This window comes from Dasypus novemcinctus, chromosome 19, assembly GCF_030445035.2.
Source record: "Dasypus novemcinctus isolate mDasNov1 chromosome 19, mDasNov1.1.hap2, whole genome shotgun sequence".
In the NCBI taxonomy this organism is placed as follows: domain Eukaryota; kingdom Metazoa; phylum Chordata; class Mammalia; order Cingulata; family Dasypodidae; genus Dasypus; species Dasypus novemcinctus.
Window position 1 is genome coordinate 78,836,892 of NC_080691.1, and position 25,791 is coordinate 78,862,682.

The following is a 25,791-nucleotide window of genomic DNA, read 5'->3' on the forward strand; positions in this document are numbered from 1 at the left end:
TAATTCTACATACTATTATGAATCATTAAATATACTATTTTGTCAATACTCATGATATTGAGCATAGTAAACATAATCAAGGAAATAGAAGAAGGCTTTGACCTTATCTTATCCAGGAGCCTTGCCTTGTTCTTTGAAAATCCACACCAGTCAAGGGCAGACTCTTCAATCCCCCATTCCATAGAACAAAAGTCCAAATTATCTAGATTTATTTTGCCATAGTTATACCATTTGGGAGCTGATTTTGGCCAGAAGAGCTGACACCTACAGATTTTATCACTTGGAATGAAAGGGATGAGAGAAAATCAATTTTCAAGTGTCTGGTCATTCATAGCTTACTTTCCTTGAGTGATTGATATTAGACAATCCAGGAGGAAAGATGTGGGAATGTTGGCTGAATTTCTTAGTTCACTCCCAACTCTACCTTTATGTGAAATGTCTGCCTATTAAAATAGCAGCAAAAATGGATTGCCTTCAAAACATCCTTAATCATACCCAATATGTTGTAGTTTGAGAAAAATTATCACTTGGATCCTGAGATTCTCATAATCTGCTATTCACATCTCCTCTACTCTAGGGAACGTTCTAACTATTAAGATGTTGTCCAATATGGTAGCTACCAATTACATGTGGCTACTGAGCACTTGAAATGTGGCCAGCTCAAATTGAGATGTGCTATAAATGCACGTGTGTGCTGGTCATCGAGATGTAAAACACACAAATTATATAAAAACCCTTATTAATATTTTTGAATGTGGATTCCATATTGAAATGATAATAACTTGGTCCTAATGGGTTAAATAAAATATGTTATTAAAATTATCTTTTCCTATTTACTTTTAAAAATATGGTTACTAGAAAATTTAGAAGCATATATGTGGCCTGCATTTCATTTCTAATGGACATGCTTAGCTATAGGTCTGGACTGGTCAAGATTTATTGTAGAATAAAGAAAGGAGAATCCAAATATAGCCTTTAAATGCTATACTTGGAGGAAAAACTCAATTGGCTGCTGGATTTTAGAAGTTGGGAGATACAAGTGGATGAGCTATTTCTTGCATGCCCTGATAATGTATGATTGTCCCTGCAACACTTGTGCTATGCCCTGCCTGGAGAAATCTGGAGTGACGCTAGCAGGTCTGACTGGTTAGGGGGAGAAGAGGCTCCTCACTAGTCAAGCCTTCTCCCAGGAAGCCCCAAGTGAACTAACCCCTCTTTTCTCTGTCCCAGGTGTCAGTGTTCTGCTGGCTCTGTTGGGTTTGGAAGTGAAGAATTCTGGAGCAGTGTCTACTCATAGCCAAAGAACAGGTAAAAGGAAGTCAGGTTCTAGAATCTGTCTGCAGTGCAGGAAAGGAACCCTTTCCAATGGAGAGAACAACGAATCTCCTATGCTTTCTGCTTACTCCTTTGGGCTCCCAATGACCATTCCATCTTCCTTTATCAACACCATCCCTGTCTTCATTTACGTGACTCTTGCACTGCACCAGGTATGGTGCTAAGCAAATTACATGCACCATCTCAACTAATCCTCATAACATTCCCATAAAAATGTACTGACGTTATCCCCAATGAAGGAAGTGGCTGGCTCAAGGTCACACAGCTGGTAGGTGTTGGAGCCAAGGTGAGGCTCTCTCTTTCCTTTCCCCAAACCTGTGCCTGTATGATACCATGTCTTAGGTTGGGTGCCAGGAGAATCAGATCCCGAGAAAAGGACTTGAGAGCAAGCCACTTGTCTGGGAGGTGATTCCAAGAAACACCAGTTGGGAGTGGGAAGTGAGATTGGAAGGGAAGGGGCCAATCAGAGACCAAAATTAAGCAACCACGTGAGTAACATGGAGCTGGAATCCCTGGGAAAATGCTGAACATAATATGGAGATTGCACCTCAGAACTATTGCTCCTAATAGGAAAGGAAACTGTTTTTTTTTAATTATTATTTTTTATTTTTTTAATACTGATTTATTTCATTTATTTATTTAGGACGTGGGGGCTTCCAAGGGGGTGGGCATGGCTAATAGGCCGCATCATGAGCAAAGAGGACTCTGGTGGACAGAGAAAGCCCTAGTCAATGAAATGCAGGTGCTCACAGCTGGAAGCTGGATGTCAAGCAAGATTGGTGGTGGGGTAGGATATGGATGAGTGCCAAGAGCTTCTTTGTTCACTTGTGGGATGGATGTAAAAAGGATGCCAATAGTATCTGTTACCTTGTAAGTGCCCAATGAATGTTTCTTTTTTTTTTTAGGATTTATTTATTTATCGCCCTCCCCCCCCCCCCCATTGTTTGCATTGTCTGCTGTCAGCTCTCTGTGGCTGCAGGGGCAGGCTTGCCTTTTACCAGGGGACCCCAGGAATCAAACTGTGCCTCCCATATGGTAGACTAGGGCCCAGTCACTTGAATCACATTTTCCTCCTCAATGAATATTTCTTGAATGAATGCATGAGCAAATGATTGAATGGATCTGTGTTCCCTGCAGATTTCTGTCCTCCATGCCTTGAAAATGCCATCTGTCCCAACAGTCCCCACTGCTCTTGTGAGGGTGAATTCGAGTCCATGTCTGGGAAGAAATACTTCATCAAACCCTTTGAGAAATGTGAAGGTAAAGATGCAATCCACACACATCTTGGAGTTCAGAAGAGGATAGTGGACGTCCTTCCATGCCGTGTTGTCTGCGTTGTCAGGGCTGCCATGACAAATTCCATACACTGATTGGCTTAACAACAGGATTCTAGGGGTTCCAGGTTTAGAAGGCTAAATGTCCAAAATCCAGGTGTTGGTTAGGCTGTACATTCTCCTGGAGCCTGGAGCTTTTGTTGTGGCAATCCTCCATCACATGGTGATTTCCCTTTCCTCTCTGGCATCTTCTGGCTTCTACTTCCTGTGTCCAGTTTTCTTTTCTGACAAGACTTCTAGTCCTATGGATTAAGGCGCATCCTGGTTGAATTTGGCCTCATCTCAACAGGATCTTTGAAATTCCTATGCACCAATGGACCCACACCGTAGCAAAATAACATCTTCTGAGGTCCTATTTACAAATGAGTTCACAGGCACAGGAATGTGGATTCATATTTAAACATGTCATTTGGGGGCACATGATTCCATCACGTACCCTCAAACACTGTGCTACAGAGGTGTTGGTGTAAAAATGTCATGAAATGGAAAATTTCAGGACTGGCTCATGGCCTCTAGATAAACTCTTCTTCCTTGTCTTCCTCCTACCCTCATGACAGCATACAGTGGTTTTTATGTAGAACAAATTAGAGATCCCCAAACTCTGGACTCTTGACGTCTCAGGCACTGGGTTCCTTTGTCTGAAAACTGCACAGGGCAGGAATAATACCTGTTTTGTTCAATACCATATCCTAGAAGAGCACGAGGCTGCCAATAATAGACACCCAATGAAAAGGGGGGTTGACTGAAGGCAACCAGTGAATAATGTATTATCTGGGAACTCAGGTTTCACTTTTCAGTAATCCCATTTGCTCCAGCCCAAATACTCTTTCTTCTTTCCAGAATTCTGAAGGTCAATTTGAAATGCCAGTTCTGAAGATTGGATAAATTAAACTTGAAAATGTCTGAATATATAGTGTAAATTCAAAAGGTGAAGAAGAAAATGATAGACTATAGAGGGTGTATTTATTTTCTGAACTCTAATTTGAAATGATTTTAAACTTAAATTTGTTTTTTCCCTCCCCCTCCACCACCCTGCTGGGGTTTTTTTTCTGTGATCTCTGTCTCTGTCTCTCATAGCTCTCTCTCTCTCTCTCTCTCTCGCTCTCTCTCGCTCTCTCTCTCTCGCTCTCTCTCTCTCTCTCGCTCTCTCTCTCTCTCTCGCTCTCTCGCTCTCTCGCTCTCTCGCTCTCTCGCTCTCTCGCTCTCTCGCTCTCTCTCGCTCTCTTTTGTCTTCCCTTCTCATTGTTCTCCTCTAGGATTCACCAGGATTCGATCCTGGGGCCTCTAATGTGGAGAGAGGTTCCCTGTAAGCTGTGCCACCTCAGTTCCTGGTCTCTGCTGCGCTTCACCTTGACTCTACCCTTCGTCTCTCTTTTTGTTGCATCATCATCTTGTTGTGTGACTCACTTGCGCAGGCACTGGCTCATTGCATAGGCAGTGGCTCGCCCCGTGGTCACTTGGCTCGCCATGCAGGCACGTGTGTGGGCACTCAGCTTGCCATGCAGGCTCCCACATGGGCACTTGGCTTGCCATGTAAGCACTCAGCTCACCACGTGGGCAAGCTTTTGCTTCTTTTTCACCAGGAGGCCCCAAGGATAGAACCTAGGCCCTCCCATATGGTAGTTGGAGGCCTTATCACCTGAGCAACATCCACTTTCCCCAATTGTGTTTTGAATTTGGTTACAATATTGTTTTTGCCATGCAGCTAATTTAAACAATTTTAAGTTCACAAGTTCATCAATGATTTTAGATGTAATTAGAAAACATTTTCCTATGCTGAGATTAAAGACAAATTCTTTAGTTGTTAATTCACTGAAGTTAAAGAGGAATTCTTTAAATGTTTAATTCTAGTGCTTGTCCAGTTTCAATTTTACATTTACACCTCTGATCCATTTAAAATTTATTCTTGAGAATGGTATAAGGTATAGGTCTCATTTTATCTTATTAAAAAGTCCATTCTTATCTTAGTGACTTAGCTATCACCTTTATCATATAGTAATGACTCATATGTCCTTGAGTCTATTACTGGACTTGAATCTGTCTTATTAGTCTTTTTGTCTATTCATGCACCAGGACACACTGTTTTTTGAGCTTTAGAGTAGGTTGTAATGCCTGGGAAGGCTTGTCTCCTTCTCCTAATTTTTCCTGATGTGTTTGCTGGCTATTGTTGCATGATAGTATCAACATATCTCACTCCATAAGGTAGCCTCCGGTATTTTATTGGGTTTGCATTGCATTTATAAATTAATATTGGGTGAGCTGTCACCTATATAATGTTGAGTGGTCCTAACCAAGAAGAGCAGTTATTTTGGGTGTATTTAGGAATCATGCTGTAAAGTAGGAATTCCATGTACAAGGGAATAAAGTATAATTTTAAGAAATAAAAGAGTATTTTCTTTTGATTCACAGATAATGATCAGTGTAATTCTACCCTGGAAAATTGTGCACCAAAAACATACTGTATAAATATAGATGGATTTTTCAACTGCAGCTGTGTCATAGAATATCCTACCTTCAAATGGCTGAATTTTTTAATTACCATTTTTCGTCCAGGGTGTTATGGTAAGAACCTCCAAATACTGTTTTTTTACAAAGCAATTTCACTGATACATATTCACATATCATGCAATCCATCTAGAGTGTATGTTCAATGATTTTGGGTATAAATCCAGAGTTGAGCTTTCATCACTGCAATCAATATTTTATATTACTGCAGTCAAACAGTATGCTGTATTTTGTGTCAGATTTCTTTCACTTAGCATAATTCTCTCTTTTTTGCAGATATATAATATATGAAAAATATATTACTATTCACTATAGCTTTAGGTATACTTTTGCCCAATTTCCATCCTGTTATTAACATCTTGTAATATTAATAACATTTGTTCAGATTCATGAAAGAACATTCTTATATTTGTACTTTTACCTACACTCTTCATGCACAACACTTTTCCTACACCAACAACCTGCTGTACAGTCCCATGTTTCATCCTTTTGCTTTCCTTCTAGTGACATGCATAACCCTAAACTTTCCCTTTCAACCACAATCATACTCACATATTGGTGCTCCTAATCACATTCACTCTAATGTGCTGTAATCACCTCTATCCAATTCCACATATTTTAGAATCAATCTTATTGCAAATTCTGCACAAATTAAGCTGAGCTCCTCATTTTCTATCCTCATTCTATCTTATAGTAACCAATCTTCTAGCTATTAACACCAAGACTTTGCTCATTATATTTAAATCATATTAAAGAGATCATACAGTATTTGTCCTTTTGTATCTGACTTGTTTCACTCAACATAAGGTCATCAATGTTCATCCATGTTGCCCTATGCATCAGGACTTCATTTCTTCTTACAACTGAAAAATATTCCATTGAATGTGTATACCACATTTTGTTTATCCATGCATCGGTTGATAGACACCTGGGTTGTTTCCATTTTTGTCAATTGCTTTCTGTTTATCTATATACATACCTAGTAGTGGGATTGGTGGATCATATGGCAAATGTATATTTAACTTCCTGAGGAACAGCTAGTTTTCCACAGCAACAACTCCATTCAACATTCCCACCAAAAGTGAATAAGCATTCCCATTTCTTCATATTCCCTCCAATAATTGACATTTTTTGTTTTGTTTTGTTTTGTTTGTTTTGCAGGTATTTTCTTGAGGATTTTTTGCATCCATATTAATTGTGTAGATTGATCTGTTATTTTCTTTTCATGTGGTATATCTTTATCTGGCTTTGGTATTAGGGTGATGTTGACTTCATAGAATAAGTTAACTAGTGTTTCCTCTCTTCAATTTTGTGGAAGAGTTTGAACAGGATTGGTGTTAATTCTCCTTGAAATTGGTAGAATTCACCTGTGAATCCATCTGGTCTTGGGCTTTTCTTTGTTGGGATTTTTAATTTTTAAAATTTTACCTTCATTTTATCCTTTTTTAAAATTGTATGCTTTTTAATTTTTAAGAAGATACTTGGATTACATAAATGTTACATAAAAAATATAGGGGATCCCATATTTCCTGCTCTCTTTCCTTCCCACAGTTTTCCGTATTAACAACCTCCTGCATTAGTGTGGTACATTTGTTACAACTGATGAACACTCATTTTGGAGCATTGCCACTAAGCTTTAAATGTGATTATAATTTGGATATTTTTGATGACTGATTTAATCTCTTTACTTGTGATTGGTATGTTGAGGGTTTCTATTTCTTCTTGAGGCAATGTAGGTAGTTTGTGTGTATCTAAGAAGTTGTCAGTTTCATCTAAATTGTCTAATATATTGCAATAGAATTATTCATAATATCTTCCCATGATCTTTCTTATTTCCATGGGACTGTAGTAATGTCCCCCTCTCATTCCTGTTTCTATTTATTTGAATCTTCTCTCTTTTTCTCCTTTGTCTGTCTGGCTATGCTTGTCAATATTGTTGATCTTCTCAAAGAACCAAATTTTGGTTTTGTTGATTTGCTCTATTGTTTCTTTATTCCCAATTTCATTTCTTTCTGCTCTCATCTTTGTCATTTTTTTCCTTTTACTTGCTTTGGTATTAGTTTGCTCTTCTTTTCCTAATTCCTCCAGAAGTGCATTTAGGTCTAGATTTTAGCCATTTCTTTTTCTTTTTTTTTTAAAGGGGGTACTGGGGATTGAACCCAGGGCCTCATATGTGGAAGCAGGCACTCAACCACTGAGCTACATCTGCTCCCTCTTCTTTTTTTTTTTAAATAAGTAACAAGTTTATTATCTTTTTAAAACAGATACATAGATCACAAAAAATGTTACATTAAAAAATGTAAGAAGTTTCCATATATCCCCACTCCCCACCCAAACCCTATTCCTCCCACACCAACTCTTTCATCAGTGTGGCACATCCATTGCATTTAATGAGTACTTTTTAGAGCACTGCTATACCACATGGATTCTAGTTTACATTATAGTTCACACTCTCTCCCAGTCCATTCAGTGGGTTATGGCAGGATATATAATGTCCTGCATCTGTCCCTATAATATCATTCAGGCTAACTCCAAGTTCCGAAAATGTCCCCATATCACACCTCTCCTTCCCTCTCCCTGCTCAGATTAAGATAAAGAGAAAGCCACAGAAGCAAGTAATCATCCACTGCTGGTTGGAATGTAGAAGGATACAGCCATTGTGGAGGACAGTTTGGTGGTTCCTCAAAAACTAGCTATAGATTTGCCATATGGCCCTCTGCTTTTTTTAAGATATGCTTTTAGGGTTATAAATTTCTCTCTCAGAATTGCCTTCACTACATCCCATAGGTTGTGATGTGTTGTGCTCTTGTTTTCATTTGTCTTGAGATATTTACTGATTTCTTTTGCAATTTCTTCTTTGACCCTCATTGCAGAACCTCTATATATTTGTCAATATTCTCTTTCTCTGCCTCATTCTATTATGATCAGAAGGGGTTTTGTATAATATCATTTGAAATTTATTGAGACTTACTTTGTGACTTAACGTATGATTTTTCTACCTTGGAGAAAGAGCCATGAGCCCTCGAGAAGAATGCACATCCTGCTGTTTGGCATGCAGTGTTCTGTATATATCTGTTAGATATAGTTTGTTTAGCACATCATTCAAGCTCTCTGTTTTTTTATCGATCCTTTGTCCAGATATTCCATCACTTAATCAGAGTACAATTTTGACGACTTCACCTATTGAAGAGACATCTATGTCTCCCCTTACGTTTCCCACTGAGATGCCTGAGTCAAAAGGTAAATACATATGTGTTTCAATTAGGTACATCAAATTTACTTCCAGGAGTGTTGGAAGTATCTACAGCAGCTGTGTTGTAAAATACCTTGTCTCCATCTGGTTAGCTAGTTTCATTTATTTTAATCAACCAAGGTGTTATGGTAAGAACCTCCAAATACTCTTTACCCCATAAAAGGGATTCAGGAGAGCCTATAAGAGCTCCACCGACTTCAGGCCATGGTAAGAGAGGATGAGTCTGTACTGGCCTTGTCCTTTATCCCAATGTTGTCTTTAGTCATATTTTCAAGGAAGGTCTCTTCCAAGGCTGTGAAACCAACCACCGTCTCTATGCAGATGCCTTACATATTTTTATCTCCAGTCTGGTCTCTTTTCTGGGTTTGCAAAAGGACTTCTCTAATTTTCTATTCAACTTCACTACGTGTTTCTCTCTCACTCACTTTAAATCAATTTGTATGCATGTATATCTGTATATACACTAAAGCCCATGAGTTCAAAATGTTACCTCTGATTGTAAATCATCTCTCTTCATTCTACATTTCCTTCTTTGCTTATTTGTAAGTTTTTCTCTGACAATGAAGAACATGTCTCTCACTATCCACCATCTAATTACTTTTTGTTCGGTCCTTGTAAAATTCAATGCTTAGTGTTATATGGACTTGAATTCAAGTCCTGCTTCTACCACTTACTGGATGTCTTTGGTTAATGACTTAATGTTTGTATGTCTCATTTGTAAATGGGAATAATAAGAGTACCCATTGTATTAGTTATCTGTTGCTGCATTACAAATTAACCCTAATTTAAAAGCTTCAAATAACACATATTTATTATCTAACATTTTCTGTGAGTCAGGAATCTAGGTATGGCTTAACCTTTTCTTCATGGTCTCTCATATGTGCAATCAAAGAGGGAGTTGGGACTGGGGTCTCCCTGAAGGTATAACTGTAGAAGGAACTGTGTTGAAGCTCACTCACATGGTAGTTGGCAGGATTCAGATGGTTGAAGGACTCAGTTCTTTTGAGGTGGTTGGTGGGAGACTCCCCTCACTTCCTAGGTATGTAGGACTCTTCTGAGACAAACGAGAAAGAGAGTGCAAATAAGGTGGAAGTTACCCCTTTTATGACCTAATTTCAGAAGTGACATCCCATCATGGCTGCTGTATTCTCTTCATTAGAAAGTGAGTTGCTAGGTCCAGTCCATACTCAGAGTGAGGAGACTGCAGGAGATCATAACTACAAAGAAGCAGGATCATTGGGAATCATTTTAGAAACCTGCTTACTTGGCTTACCCTTTATGACCATTGCTGCATAAAAATGCTCAGTGCAGTGCTGGGTGGCTGGGAAGGCCAAATAAATACCAACTACTATACTACATAATGTGTTCTAGAGCCTTCTGTGTTCCCTTAAATGTGATGGTATATATGAAGGCCCTTTATATAGCATGATGTACAGAAAACTGCAGGTATTAAAACTGATTCTCTATTATTAAGTCAATTAACATACATTTCATATGAAACCTTCTCTGTACTCTTGATGAGTATGGGCCCTCAGCTATGTACTCTACAGTAGCCCCTTCCTATTGTTTAAAAGTTTGTTGGACCCTTGCAGCCATTTAATTATTTATTTGTAGTTTCTAACTTAATGATTTTCCTACTATCCTGCAAGTTTCATAAGAGGACACTCTCTCTTTTTTTAACCAATGTCCACAGGTCTGGGATTGTATCTGGCCGATTTTTGGGGCACAACATTATTTTGGCTGGATTTTTTTTCTTCTTTATTTTCTTTTAAATTTTACATTCAAAAAATATGAGGTCCCCATATACTCCCACCCCACCCATGCCACCCCTCCCACATCAACAAACTCTTCCATTATTGTGGCACATCCACTTCACCTGGTGAATATATTCTGGAGAACTGCTGCAGCACATGGATAGTGGCCCACATTGTAGTCCACACTCTCTCCCAGTCCACCCAGTGGCCCATGACAGGACACACAACATCCAGCATCTGTCCCTGCAGCACCACCTAGGACAACTCCAAATCCTGAAAATGCCCCCACACCACATCTCATCTTCCCTCTCCTGACCATCATCAGCCACTGTGGCCACCCTCTCCACATCACTACTACAGTTTCTTCCCTTACTAATCACAATAGTTCCCCAGCAGAATACCAGTAAGTCCACTCTAATCCATACTCTATTCCTCCATATTGTGGACCTGGGATGGCTATGTCTAACACCCTCTACATCAAAGAGGAGGTTTAGATTCCACATGGATGATGGATACAATACTCCTGCTTGCAGTTGTAGGCACTCTTGGCTCCCTGGTGTGGTGGTTGACCCTCTTTATCTCCCTGTCAGCTGGCCAGTGTAAGTCCAAGAAACCAGAGGGTAGAAGCTGCAAGTCTGCTGAGGCCCAGGGCCTGGTCATCACATGGACAATTCAGAGATTCAGGTCTCCTGAATATACACCAACCAATATGCCAACCACAGATCCAGTAAAAGTAACAGAAGAAGCATGTGTAGAAAGGTTATATTTGAGGCCTACTCCATCACACTCAGGAACACAAATTCCAAAGTAGGGCCAACTGACATGAGCCTGAACTCTAGAGGCATCTGCCTTGACCATAAATCTGTGGGTCGCTGCAACCCTCAGGAGAACCAGCACCAGGGTTTCTAGCTACCTTGGCTCTCTCTGGTATCCTGCTGAGGCATGCATAAGCATCACCCCTTGATGACCTCTCGACTCTTTTTAGGAGACTCTTAGTCATATAAACTCACTTGTCCTTTCCATTTTCCCCTTTTATCCAAAGTCAAAAAGTAGTTTTTAACACCTGATATTCCATGTAGGCTGAGATATTCTGCCGGTCTGAATTGACCTCTTTGTTCATGGTCATTTTGTAGTTATATCGTCAGCTGGTGCTTGGCAGTAATCCCTCGGTGCCAGGGAGGCTCATCCCTGGGAGTTATGTCCCATGCTGAGGGGAAGGCAATGCATCTACATGCTGAGTTTGGCTTAGAGAGTGGCCACATTTGAGCTACATGGAGGCTCTCAGGAGGTAACTCTTAGGCACCCCACAGCTATAGGCCTAGTTGATATTTCAAGCACACAGACTCATAATTGGTGCCATTAGTACCAAGAGCTCATAGTTGGACCATCCATCTTTATTGGTCTTTGCCATTGCACTTGGGGGATTGTTGTTGTTCCATTGGGGAATGTGATAGAGGTGGGTGGATTTTTGAATGAATGGTCTCAACCTAATTCCGTTTTAAAATTTTATTGTGGAAGACATTTTAGACTTCTTAGAAGAGAATTAAGATGGGCTGTGGAAGCATCAGGGAAAGATTCAACTTGAGGGTTATATAAAGAAGTTATGTGACACAGGCCCTTTCCTCTCCCATATTTCATTTTTTTTGTCTTTATTTATTTTTTTAATATTACATTCAAAAATATGAGGTCCCCATATACCCCTACCCCCTCAGCCCACTCCTCCCCCCATAACAACAATCTCCTCCATCATCATGAGACATTCATTGCATTTGGTGAATACATCTCTGAGCCCTGTTGCATCTCATGGTCAATGGTCCACATCATAGCCCACACTCTCCCACATTCCACCCAGTGGGCCATGGGAGGACATACAATGTCTGGTAACTGTCCCTGCAGTGCCACCGAGGACAATTCCAAGTCCCGAAAATGCCCCCACATCTCTACTCTTCCTCCCATTCACTATCCCCAGCAGCCACCATGGCCACTTTCTCCACACCAATGCCATATTTTCTTTGATTACTAATCAGAATAGTTCATGAATAGAATATCAGTAAGTCTACTCTAATCCCCACTCTATTCCTCCATCCTGTGGACCTTGGAATGGTTGTGTCCCATATTCCATTTTAATCACTAGTTTTCTTTTCCAGAGGAAACCAGTGAGACAACATCAATGTCACCAGCAGTAACCTTTTTTGGGGTGAGTAGGGCAGAGCCTGGGTTGGGAAACAGCTGGTCATTCTTGTCATACCATTCCCTTGCTCAAACATTATCATAGCTTCCTGTGACTTTCAGGAGAGGGTAGTTCTCATTTGGGAGTGATTTTCTTCCATACCCAATGGGATATTGGCAACATCTGGAGACATTTCTGGTTGTCACTATCGGCGGGGCGGGGGAGGGGGAACGCTGATATAGAAATCTTATGGAAAGAGGCCAGATATGGTGTTAAACATCCCACACTGCACAGGACTGGCCTCCAAATGCAACATTATCTGGACCCAAATGTCAATAGTTCTTCAATAGATTGAGAGACTCAGCCTCAGCTGTCATCCAAAGACCTGCATCAAACATCTAGAAACTCATCGCCAGCCCTTGGCACCTTCTCTCTCCCTTCCTCCTTCCATAATACATTCTTTGTGGGTTCCAGATATCTCATGCACTAAGCTTTCAGGTTTTCATGAATAAAATGGACTAACCTCATGCCTTATACAGTGCTGTGGGGGAAAAATGAGAAACACTACTCAGGTTGCTAGCACCTTAATAAATGTTGTTGCTCTCTGGGATCACCCATTTACCATTAGTCATATTCCTGCTTTCTTAAGTTTCCATAGGTTTCTAACTAATTGTTTTATTTCTTTGAAAGAAAAATCTGAGCAACGATAATTGGAAAAATGTCTTTGCATCAACTACATCCCCACCCCATCAGAGTGTGGAATCTACCACGTGGAATGGGAATACTGCTTCTCCAGGAAAGCCCGAAATGTCTGACATTGACAAAGGTGAGAAATGCTGAGTTGGCTCCGAAAATCGCCACCATGGAGGGCATAGTCAGGGCCTATGAATTATTAAATTGTCTCTCAACATTATAACTTTCCACACTGAATTTCTACATGAGGAGGACTCTGCTTGCAACATATAAAGACAAGGTACAAGGGAATAAACCAGCTTTCTTCCTCTTTCCAATTTCCCTGGGTCTGTGTAAAAGTATTTGCAACCACATCCGCCAGTGTACTGTGTCTGGATTAGACACAGCTCTATGCCCTCATTACGTATGGTTCTAGAACAATCTACACCTAGGTGCAGATATGTGGTCCCTGGTTCAGGCTACCCTTTCCTCAGGTAGAGATGTCGTTTGGGTCTTTGTCCTCCTTCATTCCTGCAAACCTCGCCAAGGAACATCACTATGCTCATAAGAGTGTCTAACAGTTTTAAACCTCAAATTGATGGATGAAAATAGCTCTAATTCCCCTTCTTTCAATAACCTCCACAGCTCCTCTACCTGGTAAGCATCTTAAAAACTCAGTTTTTAGCTTTGTTGATTTTTTCTATTGTTAGTATGTTTTCTTTTTTGTAGATTTCTGTTCTTTAATATTTTCTTCCTTCTACTATTTTTGGTTTTTATTTTCTAGCTTCTTGACTTGTTGGCTTAAATTATAGACTTGAAACCTTTCTCGTTTTCTAATGTATGAATTTAGGGTTATAAGTTTGACTACAAATTAAGTCTATATATTTCACTGTAAGCACTGCTTCAGCTGTATCCTGCAAATTTTTATACGTTGGGCTTTCATTATATTTCAGCTGAAACTATCTTAAAATTTTCTTTGTGATTTCCCCTTTGACCCATTGGCTATTTTAAAAGTCTGTTGTTGCATTTACAAATATTTGATTCCCAGCTTAATTTTTTTCTGGTTTGAGTCCATATGTTTTTCTCAAATGGCCACTTCCTCTTATTGTGTGTTGTACAACCAGAGTAAGGTAGTTATGCAGTTTCGATCATTTCATCCTCACCCACCAAAGATGTGTAAGAGAGTGCCATCTGGTCTACTTTGCCTTTTACCTTTTAGGACACAGATGAAGTTGCCAGTAGTTGGTCTTCCACAGAAAGGAGTTCTTCTGAATTTTCTTAGGCATGAGAAGCATAGAAAGCAAGGATCACTTTATCAGTGTTTCCAGTGTACAAAAACGGTGCACTGAAAAAGCCAAAATACCTCACAAAACTTTTTTGTAAGCTGGAAATAACATAATGGATATGAACTGCACTCACACTTTCAAAAGAACCACAAGAGGTATTGTGTCAAAGATAGGTTCTTCTCACCTCCAAATTCTGGGCACCATGGTCTCATTCTGTGAGACTGGGCCAAGTTTGCAAAGCTTTTGAAGTAGGGAGAGTCCATGTTTTCTTTCCCCCAAGAACAATGGGGGACAAGGAAAAGTTTAGTTTTTTAAAATATGGATTATTTCATGCAGTAAAAAGAAATCAAGCCTGATGGTAGGGAGATGGAAGATGAGATAAGGTGTGGGGGCATTTTCAGGATTTGGAGTTGTCCTAGGTGGTGCTGCAGGGATGGATGCTGGACGTTGTGTGTCCTGTCGTGGCCCACTCAGTGGACTGGGGGAGAGTGTGGACTACAATGTGGGCCACTGTCCAAGTGGTGTAGCGGTGCTCCAGAATGTATTCACCAGGTGCAGTGGATGTGCCGCAATGATGGAAGAGGTTGTTGATGTGTGAGGGGTGGGGTGGGGTATATGGGGACCTCATATTTTTTTAATGTGACATTTATAAGAAAATAAAGAAAAAAAAGAAACTCCCATTAAAATGAAACACACAAAAACAAAACACAAAACAAAACAAAAACAACAAAAAACAAAAAAAAGAAAGAAAGCTACTTTCTTGGAAATGATCAGGTATAATAATTGAATAAATATCCTGGAGGCCCTACCAACATAAGAACTAGAAAACCATCAAGACTTTTGTGTCTCCTGTCTGTTTCTTGCCCATATCACGCACCCCCGCCCCACTCCCGTCTCCTCTCTGGAAGAACCACTGAAACATTTCATAGTACCTTAATTTTAAATGTATTTTCTTCCTGTGCATATATCCGTAAAAAACATCTTGCTCAGTTTTGCTTACTTTGGGGCTTTATAAAAATGGTATCACACAATATATAAAGTGTAATTTTTCTTATTTGTCCTTTTAACTTCAATATAATGTTTCTCAGAATCCCTCTTGTATTATGCAGCTGTAGTTTGTTCATTTTCACCATTGCATATTATATAGCCATGCATGGGTTTTTAGAGCGGTGATGTAATCAGTCTTGTCTTCATCATTTCTTCCTGTGGTTGAGGATTGTCTGCTTTTGTTTACTACCTAGGAATTTCCTTCAAGAGAAAAGAAGATAGGATATTCAACAATAAGCAGGTCCAGCGATGCCAAGGGAAAGCAGCCTCTGTAAGGTTACCAGCTCTTGAGGTTTTCCTAGAGCCACGTAGTTAATACGCTATATATTTTTTGAAGTTTTGAAGTCATAACAGTGGTGACTTAAACTAGATAAGATTCATTTTTATGCTCTGTAACAGAGTATAATACCCCAAGAGCTGATATGGTAGTTCCATAATGCTCTGCCATCACCAACACAAGGTTCATAATTTGTGGTCCAAGATGCCTACTCCAGACACTGCCATCACATCTGCATTCCAGTTCATGGGCAAGGGAGAAGGGGAAGTTTAAGGCACAGTAATTCCCTTAAAGAGTATGTCTGAGAAGCTACATATATCATTTCTGCTCATACCTCATAGCTCAGAAATTAGTAACTTGTTCAAATACAGCAGCAAGGGAAACTGGAAAGGTAGGACATTATCTACCTACCACTATGAGATTCTTTTATTACAAGAAGCAAAAAGGACTATATTGAAGGCTCACCACCAGTGAAGGTATTAGTGCTGGGTGATACACAGCCAGATCAGGCAAAGATGAGTTTGGATTTCCTTTCTCTCTGATGAAGTCATTCCCATGAGTGAAACAACTCAACCACTATCTTCAGAAATCGATGTCACCATTATAAATCTGAGCTTGCAAGTCATCTTTGGAATTTCCACACACCTTGGAGCACTGTTTCCTTTTTCATATTGTGAAAAATCTATTCTTATTGTGATAAAATGTATACATGTACTGTAACATAATATTCACCTTTTTAACCATTTTGAAACATTCCATTTTTGGTATTCAGTACATTCTTAATGTGTGTAAGCATTATCGCTGTCTAGTTTCAGAACATTTCTGTTATTCTAAAAGGAAACCCAGTACCCATTAGCTGTCACTCCCCATTTCCCTTCCGCAAAAGCACTAGGCAACCACTAATCCCCTTTTGGTCTCTATGGATTTCCCATGATGGATATTTTATATAAACGGAATCCTACAATATTTGTCCTTTTGTGCTTGGCTTGTTTCACTGAGCATCATGTTTTCAAACCTTCTCTATGTTGTTCCGTGCATCAGAATTTCACTCTTTTTATGACTGAATAATATTCCCCTCAGGCCACTGCTTTTTTCACATATTTTTTCATCCAGTGACCTCCCCTGAATATTTTTCTTACTGAATAATTTTCCTGATTGTTTTCTTTTTTACTTCATGGAAGAGAGGTGAGTGATTCCAATTCTGAGGAAATGGTGTGTTTTTATTTCCTTGAGAATTCTAGGGATATTACCCTAGAAAAATTTGGGATCTCTGTTGAGTTTTACTTGCCTTAGCCCCCAAATTGGGAGATTATGTATGCTTGGGGTACATAGATCAATATTTACTATATGCTTTTCCCTCTGGGGCACAGGTTTCCTTCTGTGCACTAATGAATTCCACCTTCAACATTCTGGATGATGCATGGAAAAATACCACTAGTTCTCTGAAGGTAATGATGAAATCTTCATAATCATTTTTTGAGTTTTGACCGTATTTGGGGTACTTAGGTGCAGAGCTCCTCTTTATAATGAATGGTATGTGAAATAACATTTAATTTAGTATGATTATAAGGTTTTCAAGAGCTTCCAACAGTAAAATTGACTTTTTGGGTGGACAGGTCTGTGAGTTTTATCACAAGAATCTCTTCCTGCAACCATTCCACAGACAAAATATAGAATAATTTCATTACCCTCAAACAGTATCTCATGCTGCCTTTTATTAACAGACACTACCTCCTCTCCTAGCTAGCACTAATCCCCAATGTTTTTTTGTTCCCCATTCCCTGATACCTATAGTCTAGATTCTAAGCCTATGAGCTTACTTAATATAATCAGTTCATATTAGTAATGTCACACAATATTTTAGTTTTTTGTCTGAGTTATTTCACTCAGCATAAAGTCCTGATGTTTTTGCTTGCATCAGGACATCTTTCCTTCACTACAGCTGAATAATATTCTAACACACACACACACACACACCTCATTTTGTTTATCCATTCATCGGCTGATGGACATTGAGTTGCTTCCATCTTTTAGCAACTGTGAACAATGCCACTATGAACATCGGTGTTCAAATGTCTGTTTGTGTCCCTGCTTTCAGTTGTTCTGGGCATGTACCTAGTTGTGAGATTGCTGGATCATAGGACAATTCTATATTTAGCTTCCTGAGGAATCAACAAATTGTCTTCCATAGTGACTGCATCATTTTACAATCCCAGCCGCAATGAATGAGTGCTCCTGTGAGCCACATTCTCTCCCAACATTGCAGTTTTCTGTTTTTTTAATAGTGACCTTTCTAGTAGGTGCAGAAAGATATTTCATTGTGATTTTAATTTGCATTTCCCTAATAGCTAGTGATGTTGAATGTATTTTAATGTGTGTTTCAGTCATTTGTGTTTCCTCATTGGAAAAATGTCTATTCAAGTCTTTGGCCTATTTTTAAATTTGGGTTGTCTTTATACTGTTGAGTTGTAAGACTTCTTATATATTAAGGATATTAAACCCTTAATGGATATGTGGTTTTGAAATAATTTCTGCAACATTGTTCAATGATTTGGTTTCACCATTCATTTATTTAATCAATCTGCTGGACATTTAGGGAGTCTTTCCCACTTTTTGCTAAGAAACAATATATGTCCTTCTATGATCTAGAATAAATGTATATTACTATTGCAAGATGGTAAAAATGTGAAGAAGCATGGGAAAATTAATGTAATCTATGGATTATAATTAACAACAATATTGTAATATTTTTGCATCAATGCAAAAAACGTACTGTGTTAATAATAAGGGGGTATGGAAAAAATATATCAAGTGTATGCTCTAGACTGTAGTTAGTGGTTACAGTCTGATGATAATATCTCCATGATCTGTAACATATGTTCTACTACATGACAGTGTGTTGGTTGAAGTGTATTTTATGGGACTTCCATACATGTGCATGTTTGTTTTGTAAGTTCACAACCTCTCTAATAAAAACATATTTAAAAAACATACAGAAGCAAATATCTTTGGATAATAACCATACATAATAAAATATAGGTTTGGGAGTATTCATTTATGGAAAGAAAAATTGCTAGGTTGATGGGTATGTACTTTTTACACTGTCATAACTGCGTATTTATTGAACTTGATAAAAGCTATGTTAAGTTGCATTTCCAATGGACTTTTGGATGTACTTTTAAAATCTCTACTACTGTATCTCCCAATCCACTTTTCTGATAAGAGAGAATGAAGACTTGTTATTTCCTTGATGAGAGAGAAAGAGACAGAATTAGAGACAGGAAAACGAAACATATTTTTTCTTGCAGAAAACTGCTGAGAGCTTTGGTGGTGTGCTTAAACAGAGTCACACATGGTCCGAATTCACCAAGGAAGAGACCTCCTCCCTGGCCACAGTCTTGCTGGAGAGTGTGGAAAGTATTACATTGGCAGCTTTTCTGAAGCCATCAGTGAATGCCTGTCAGACTATTCAGACTGAGTATTTAGGTAGGGCATATCCTTCATGTTAAGGTCATGCCTGGCGGGGTCTGAGGGGTGACCTTGGCAATGTGACATTCCCACCCACCCATTTTCCCAACTGTTTCAAAACCCTGAGCTCACAACAGTGCAAGCTAATCATGTTAAATTCTCCCATTACTGAGTGCTTGAGGGATGCTTGGTGCTAATAATGAGTCATTAATTTATTCAATAAATATTTGACTACCCATTATATGCCAGGAGTTAAGGTATGATATATATTTTTTAATATTCAAATATTTCCAGTTCTCCCTTCTGGACCTCTGGTAGGATTGTACAACCAGGCTACTATTGAATTAGATGGGATTTTATGACTAGTTCAGGTCAATGAATTGTGAGTGGAAACTTAGAGCTTTCTTTCCCTGTGCTGTAGTACTTGCTATATTCCAGATCACGTATGTGCTGTCTTTGCTGGTCCCAGAGAGCAGAACCCCAAGTCAACTTATGATGGACAGAAAGTATGCATGCAAATAAATAGGTATCTTTAAGGTTCTGAGATATGCAGGCTGTTTGTTATGGCTGCATGACTGATGCCATCCTGACTGATACAGCTATAGCTTTACTACCCTAAATGTGCTTAATGGGTGAACACTTGGGAATACTGGATGCTGTAGGCCTTTTCTAACAACTCCCCTCTCTTGGGAGTCGTACCAGTCATATGGCACTATCCTAACAGTGCCCAGAAATCTAAAAGTTGGAAGTACAGTATCTGGTGGACTGTCACTAGTGGTGAACAAAACAACCTTATAAATCTTATCTTTCAGTGAGGTGAGCCAGACAATAAACAGACAGACATCTGGTATACCAGATAGACATAATGATATTGAGAAAATAGAGCAGAATAAGACAGGGATGGTTGCTATTTTTGAAAGTATGTCAGGAGAAGTCTCATTGATAAGGTGGTTTTGGGGTAGACACCTGAAGGAACAGGGCCAGTTAATATCTGGGAAAAGAAGAAGGGCAAGAGGATGTGGTGATTTCGAGGAACAATGGGGAGGTTGCTGTTTCTGAAGTGGAGCAGGGGACATTGGAAACACTTAGTAAGGAAAAGGAGAGGCAGATTTTTTAGATAAACAGGGAATTCCATTTTCATTTGGAGTAAGATGGGTTTGGATCATTGGAGAGTTTTTAAAACAAACAAGTCATTACCTGGTTTATATGCTTAAAGGCTCTCTCTGGTTGTATTATCTATTTTATTCCCATGAAGAGTCAATGGGACTGATCTTCGATTATTGCCATATTACAAAATATCTGAGGTTCAGAGAGGTTTAGTCCTTGCTCACATTTAGGCAACTGAAGTTTGGCAGTCCTGGGACTCTTAGCTCCACTTGACTTCAGCACCTGAGCTCTGTTTAACTGTCTTTGAATAACTTGTTTAAATTTGTAGCAGCTAGACTATCACAGTCCCATTGTTTTCCATCACTGTTGAGTTCAATCCCGTCTTACCCTCATACAGTTTCCTTCCCTATGATGTGAGAGCTCACTCCTGAAGCTTCTGCTGGCTTTCTCATTAGGAGCTATTATTCTCTTATAGTTCATCAGAGGGTTTAAGAGTTGTCCCATGATGAATTAGCCTTTCTCTTCTTTCCTTTGCTTTTAGCTAGGGATATGCATATTTATTGGACAGCAACCAAATTCGGGACTCACTTTTTCGGTGACATCTTGCAAATTCTCCTATTATCCTTTTAGATATTGAAAGCAAAGTTATCAAAGAAGAATGCATTGGAGAGAATATCTCCTTTAATTTGAAAGCCAAAGGGGATGCGATGAAGATTGGATGTTCCACAGTTGAGGAATCTGAATCCTCAGGTACAGACCCACTCCCAAGAATTCAGGAGACAGGTTGTGGTATATTTCATGATCAGAAATTTATTGATCCCATTTTAGGTGCCAAGGTATATGTGAGATGGTTGGGAACCAATTATGGCTGAGGCAGAAATGGCCCATGACCTCAGGGAATCTGCTAGGGAAGTCACACATTAAATAAATAATCTCACAATACTGCAGTGTTTAAACCTGTGCTGTCCAATATGGTAGCTGCTTCCCACATGTGGCTATTGAGCACTTGAAATGTGGTTAGGCTGAATTGAGATGTGCTTTACATGCAAAATACACACCTGATTTCAAAGACTTAGCACAAAAAAGACAGGATATTAACTATCTCATTAATACATTTTATATTGATTACATAATAAAATGATATTTTAATTAATTTTGTCCATTTCTTGGGCCCCAGACCTCATATGTGGGAAGTTGGCATTCAGCCACGAGCCACATGGGCATACCTGAGTTTGTGTTTTCATTTGTTTGCTTGTTTTGTTTTTGCATTTAGGAGGTACTGGGGATTGAACCTGGGACCTCATATTTGACAAGCAGGTGCTCAACCACTTGGGCTACATCCGCTGCCTCTTTTTGGGTTAACTAGTAAGTTTTAAATTACTTATGTGGCTCACATATTTATATTTGGGACAACACTGATCTGTTTCAGGGTTGGCAAATTTTCTCTGTAAATGGCAAGGTGATAAATACTTTAGGTTTTTCAGGTTTTACTGTCTCTGGTGCAACTTCTCAACTCTGCCAGTGTTGAGTTAAAGCATTCATAGGGTGACAGCATTCATAGAAAATACATGAATAAATAGGCAGGATGGTGTGCCAATAAAACATCATTTAAAAAATCGACAGTGGGCTTTCCTGGCTAGTGATATACATGATTAACATTGTGAAAAAGGAATGCTACAGGCAGCATCTAAAAGGCTCTGCATTGGGAAAAAGCTTGTTGTGTTCATGGAAATGGAATAATGTGAGTTTTGAGCATCATAAATGTGGGGGAAAGGGGCATAAATAATTAAGGACATCAACTTATTGGATAATTTTAAAAACTTTTTATTGGAGTCACATATGTAAAACTCAAAAATTCCCATTGCAGCCATTCCCAAGTGTACACTTCCATGGTGTCAGTTGCATCCAATACTGTGTTACCACCACCACCATCCATTATCCAAACTTTTCCATCCCCTCAAACAGAAACTCTGGCTACGTTAAGCAGTATCTCCCCATTCTCCTCATTCTTTTGGCCCCTGATAACCTTTAATCTGATGTCTGGCTCTATGAATTTGCTTATTCTAGGTTTTTCACATAAGTGAGATCGTACAGTATTTGCTTTTGTGTCTTGTTTTACTCAACCTCTTGTCTTCAAGGTCCATTCATGCTGTGGCATGCAACAGAATTTCATTCCTTGCATTGACTGAATAATATTCCATTGTGCTTATAAACAACATTTTTTAAAAGATTTATTTATTTATTTATTTCTCTCCCCTTCCCCCCCACCCCACTTATCTGTTCTCTGTGTCTGTTTGCTGCGTCTTCTTCTTTGTCCGCTTCTGTTTTTGTCAGCGGCACAGGAATCTGTTTCTTTTTGTTGCGTCATCTTTTTGTGTCAGCTCTCCGCGCGTGCGGCGCCATTCCTGGGCAGGCTGCACTTTCTTTCACCCTGGGCGGCTGTCCTTACAGGATGCACTCCTTGTGCATGGGGCTCCCCTACGCGGGGGATACCCCTGCGTGGGAGGCACTCCTTACGGGCATCAGCACTGTGCATGGGCCAGCTCCACACAGGTCAAGGAGGTCCAGAGTTTGAACCGTGGACCTCTCATGTGGTAGACGGATACCCTAACCACTGGGCCAAGTCCTCCACCTGAACACCATTTTTAATATCCTGTCACTATTGGAGAAACTTGAGTTGCTTACACATTTTGGCTATTGTGAACATAAGCTAATGAGTTTGGCTTCATCCCAAGAGCATAGAAAGCCTTGGGAAAGTTTTGTTTGTAGCAGGAAAATTTTCAGATGATGTCCAGATTGAAATTTCTTTATAAAAGAACCCTTTGGTGACAATGTTGAGAATGATCAAGGGTGAGGCTGATTGATCCAGTAGGGAGAGGTTAGACATGGTCTAAGAAAATTGAAATGAGAAATGGAAAGGAAGAAAAAGCCTCAAGGCATATTAAGAAGAAAGAATGCCTTTGGGTGGAGGGAGAAGTCAAGGATAGCCAGTAAGTTTTCAGTTGAGCTACCTCGGTGTTGTCATCCTTGAAAATTGGAGATACACATGGGGAGAGGAAGAGCTCAGTTTGTGATATCTGGAGGATCTTCCTGAGGGACCTCCAGCAGGTCTATGGAAACCATCAGCCTGGAGATGGTGAGCAAAGTCTTGGGATTAGATGGGGACTATCAGGAGTGGGACAGACAGGTCTAAGACCAGCCTGGTAAGCACCAACAAATAAAAGGAAGACAGTGAAAGCAAATCCCACCCAAGAGATGAAATGGGAATTATGATAAATGTTGGAAGAGAAATTATTTCCTGCTGTTAAATGTCCCCTAAAAACACAAACTCAAATTTATTTTTTAGATGTGTCCACAGTTTATCCAGGTAATATTACCTTAAAATTATTTTTTTGACTGTAGATGGTCACTGTCCTGAGAATCCTGTGAGGGGCATGAGACATTAATGTGCATGTGTGTTATGTTAACTCTAATTACTTATTATAGTTGACTTAGCAAATATGTCCCTTTTCTTTTCATTTGGGGGAAATTTCAGGGACTACCGGGGTGGCCTTTGCCTCCTTTGAGGGCATGGAGTCTGTTTTAGATGAGCGCTTCTTCCAAGACCCCCAGGACCCCTTGGCCAACTCTAAGAGGAAGCTGAAGATGAATTCTCGCATTGTCAGGGGCATCATGACTGGGGAGAAGAAAGACGGCTTCTCAGATCCAGTTTACTACACTCTGCAGAACAACCAGGTTTGTGATGAGGTCTCCCTGGAGGTCCCTGTTGATCCACTGCAAACTCCCCTGCCCAGTAGGCTAAACTCCAGTTTTGGATTGGGATCCACCATGGCAGGACGCTTCCACAATTTCTAGAAGGTCAATCCAAATCACAAAAGCCACCTCTAGAAGAATAAGCTCTCCTCTTTCTATGTGATGTTTTCCTATTCAGTATTGGTAAAGATTTTAGCCATTTTAGGTAACGCTGATGTGGGAGTGTTTCTGGTGGTATATTTACATTGGCTATGCCAATTTTGGTGGTAGAGACAGATCTGGAATCCAAGCCTCCTCTGACTTCAAGAACTTAGTGTTTGCTATTTGTAGTAATGAGCCCTGATAGTCTTGCTCTCTCAATAATACTCCCCAATATACTCAACCAGTTATGATATTTTTTGTAAATTACTTATCTGCTCACCTCTGAGTTTTTTACAAATATGAATTTCTTTTTTGATAAATCTCAGGTATGTTTTTCTAATTAACTTAAAAGAATGATCTGGAGAGTTTTCCATCAATTTAGATTTTGATTCTAGGCCAGCACCTTGCCCAGCCTCATCGCTTACTTCTTACTCTCTCTTCTCTTTCTCTCTCTCTCACTGTGCTCAAACCATGCTGGACTTATGTTAGTTCTGGAAATGCAACAATTTCCTTTCTGCCTCAGGACATGTGCACATCTGTTCCTTCTGATCAGAACACATGCCCTCATGCAGTCCTCCCATTCCAACATTATTCATCTCAATAACTCCTGCACATCCTTTTATGTCACAAATATCATTTTTCAGAAGTCTTATTTGCTCCCCCATCACACAGAGAAGATTAAGTTAACTTCTGTTACATATTCTTAAAGAACACTATTACTTTATAATTGTTATTAATTATATTTTTCTGTTTACTTGTTTTTCATGTTTTCCTCCTACTCACAACGATCTCCTTGGAGGCATGGTCCATGTCTGTTCCGTTTACTTTTTTTCCATACACGGTGTGGATCATATTGTGGGGCAGGTGCTTCATAAAAATGTTGACTGAATGACTGATTAAAAGAATTAATGAATGAATAAATGCAGAAAGCCTCATTGTGGATTTGATGAAAGGTGTTCTCTAGCAACCAGAGTGTGGTTGCCCAATTAGATTGGCCATCACTGCGTCTAGAAATACCAGCATTTCCTCGGTACCCTATAGAGCATAACTCTCATCTTCTTGCATCAAATGCTCTTGAGTTTGGTCACACTGAATTCACTGGAGGAGGATTCTCAGGTGACCAGGTTCTTTGATATTCCAGCCAAAGCAGAAGTTTGAGAGACCCATCTGTGCTTCCTGGGACACAGATGTGGATGGTGGGAGATGGATAGCCTCAGGCTGTGAGGTCCTCGACGCTTCTGAGACCCACACCGTCTGCAGCTGTAAGCGATTGGCGAACCTGGCCATCATCATGGCTTCTATGGAGCTCACGGTCAGTACTGACGGACTGTGCTCAGTATAATTCTCACCATCTGCATAATTCAATTCCATGCCAAGAAGGCCCTAAATGCTATTTGGAGGGTGTATTAGTTAGCCAAAGGAGTGCTGATGCAAACTACCTAAAATTGGTTGGTTGTTTTTATAAAGGGTATTTATTTGGGGTAGGAGCTTACAGATACCAGACCATAAAGCATAAGTTACTTCCCTCACCAAAGTCTATTTTCATGTGTTGCAGCAAGATGGCTGCTGGTGTCCGCAAGGGTTCAGGCTTTCTGGGTTCCTCCCTTCCAGGATCTTGCTTCTTTCTGGGTTCAAGGGTCTTTCTTCCCAGGGCTTGCTTCTTCCTGGGGCTAGCTTCTCTTTCCTCTG

General features: G+C 39.7%; 1 protein-coding gene across 1 annotated transcript in view; it reads left to right on the plus strand.

Moving 5' to 3' along the window:
• The window catches only part of LOC101422167 (adhesion G protein-coupled receptor E1-like), a 67,721-nt gene that overhangs the window by 22,998 nt on the left and 18,932 nt on the right, over positions 1–25,791 (plus strand). Inside the window, exons 3-14 of the mRNA XM_058281975.2 lie at positions 1,231–1,308; positions 2,473–2,595; positions 5,079–5,231; positions 8,313–8,414; positions 12,329–12,378; positions 13,042–13,177; positions 15,551–15,627; positions 17,004–17,081; positions 18,942–19,119; positions 20,839–20,958; positions 23,744–23,943; positions 25,244–25,414. Of these exons, the coding sequence (XP_058137958.1) occupies positions 1,231–1,308; positions 2,473–2,595; positions 5,079–5,231; positions 8,313–8,414; positions 12,329–12,378; positions 13,042–13,177; positions 15,551–15,627; positions 17,004–17,081; positions 18,942–19,119; positions 20,839–20,958; positions 23,744–23,943; positions 25,244–25,414 (1,466 nt within the window). The remainder of the gene's footprint in view (positions 1–1,230; positions 1,309–2,472; positions 2,596–5,078; positions 5,232–8,312; positions 8,415–12,328; positions 12,379–13,041; positions 13,178–15,550; positions 15,628–17,003; positions 17,082–18,941; positions 19,120–20,838; positions 20,959–23,743; positions 23,944–25,243; positions 25,415–25,791) is intronic.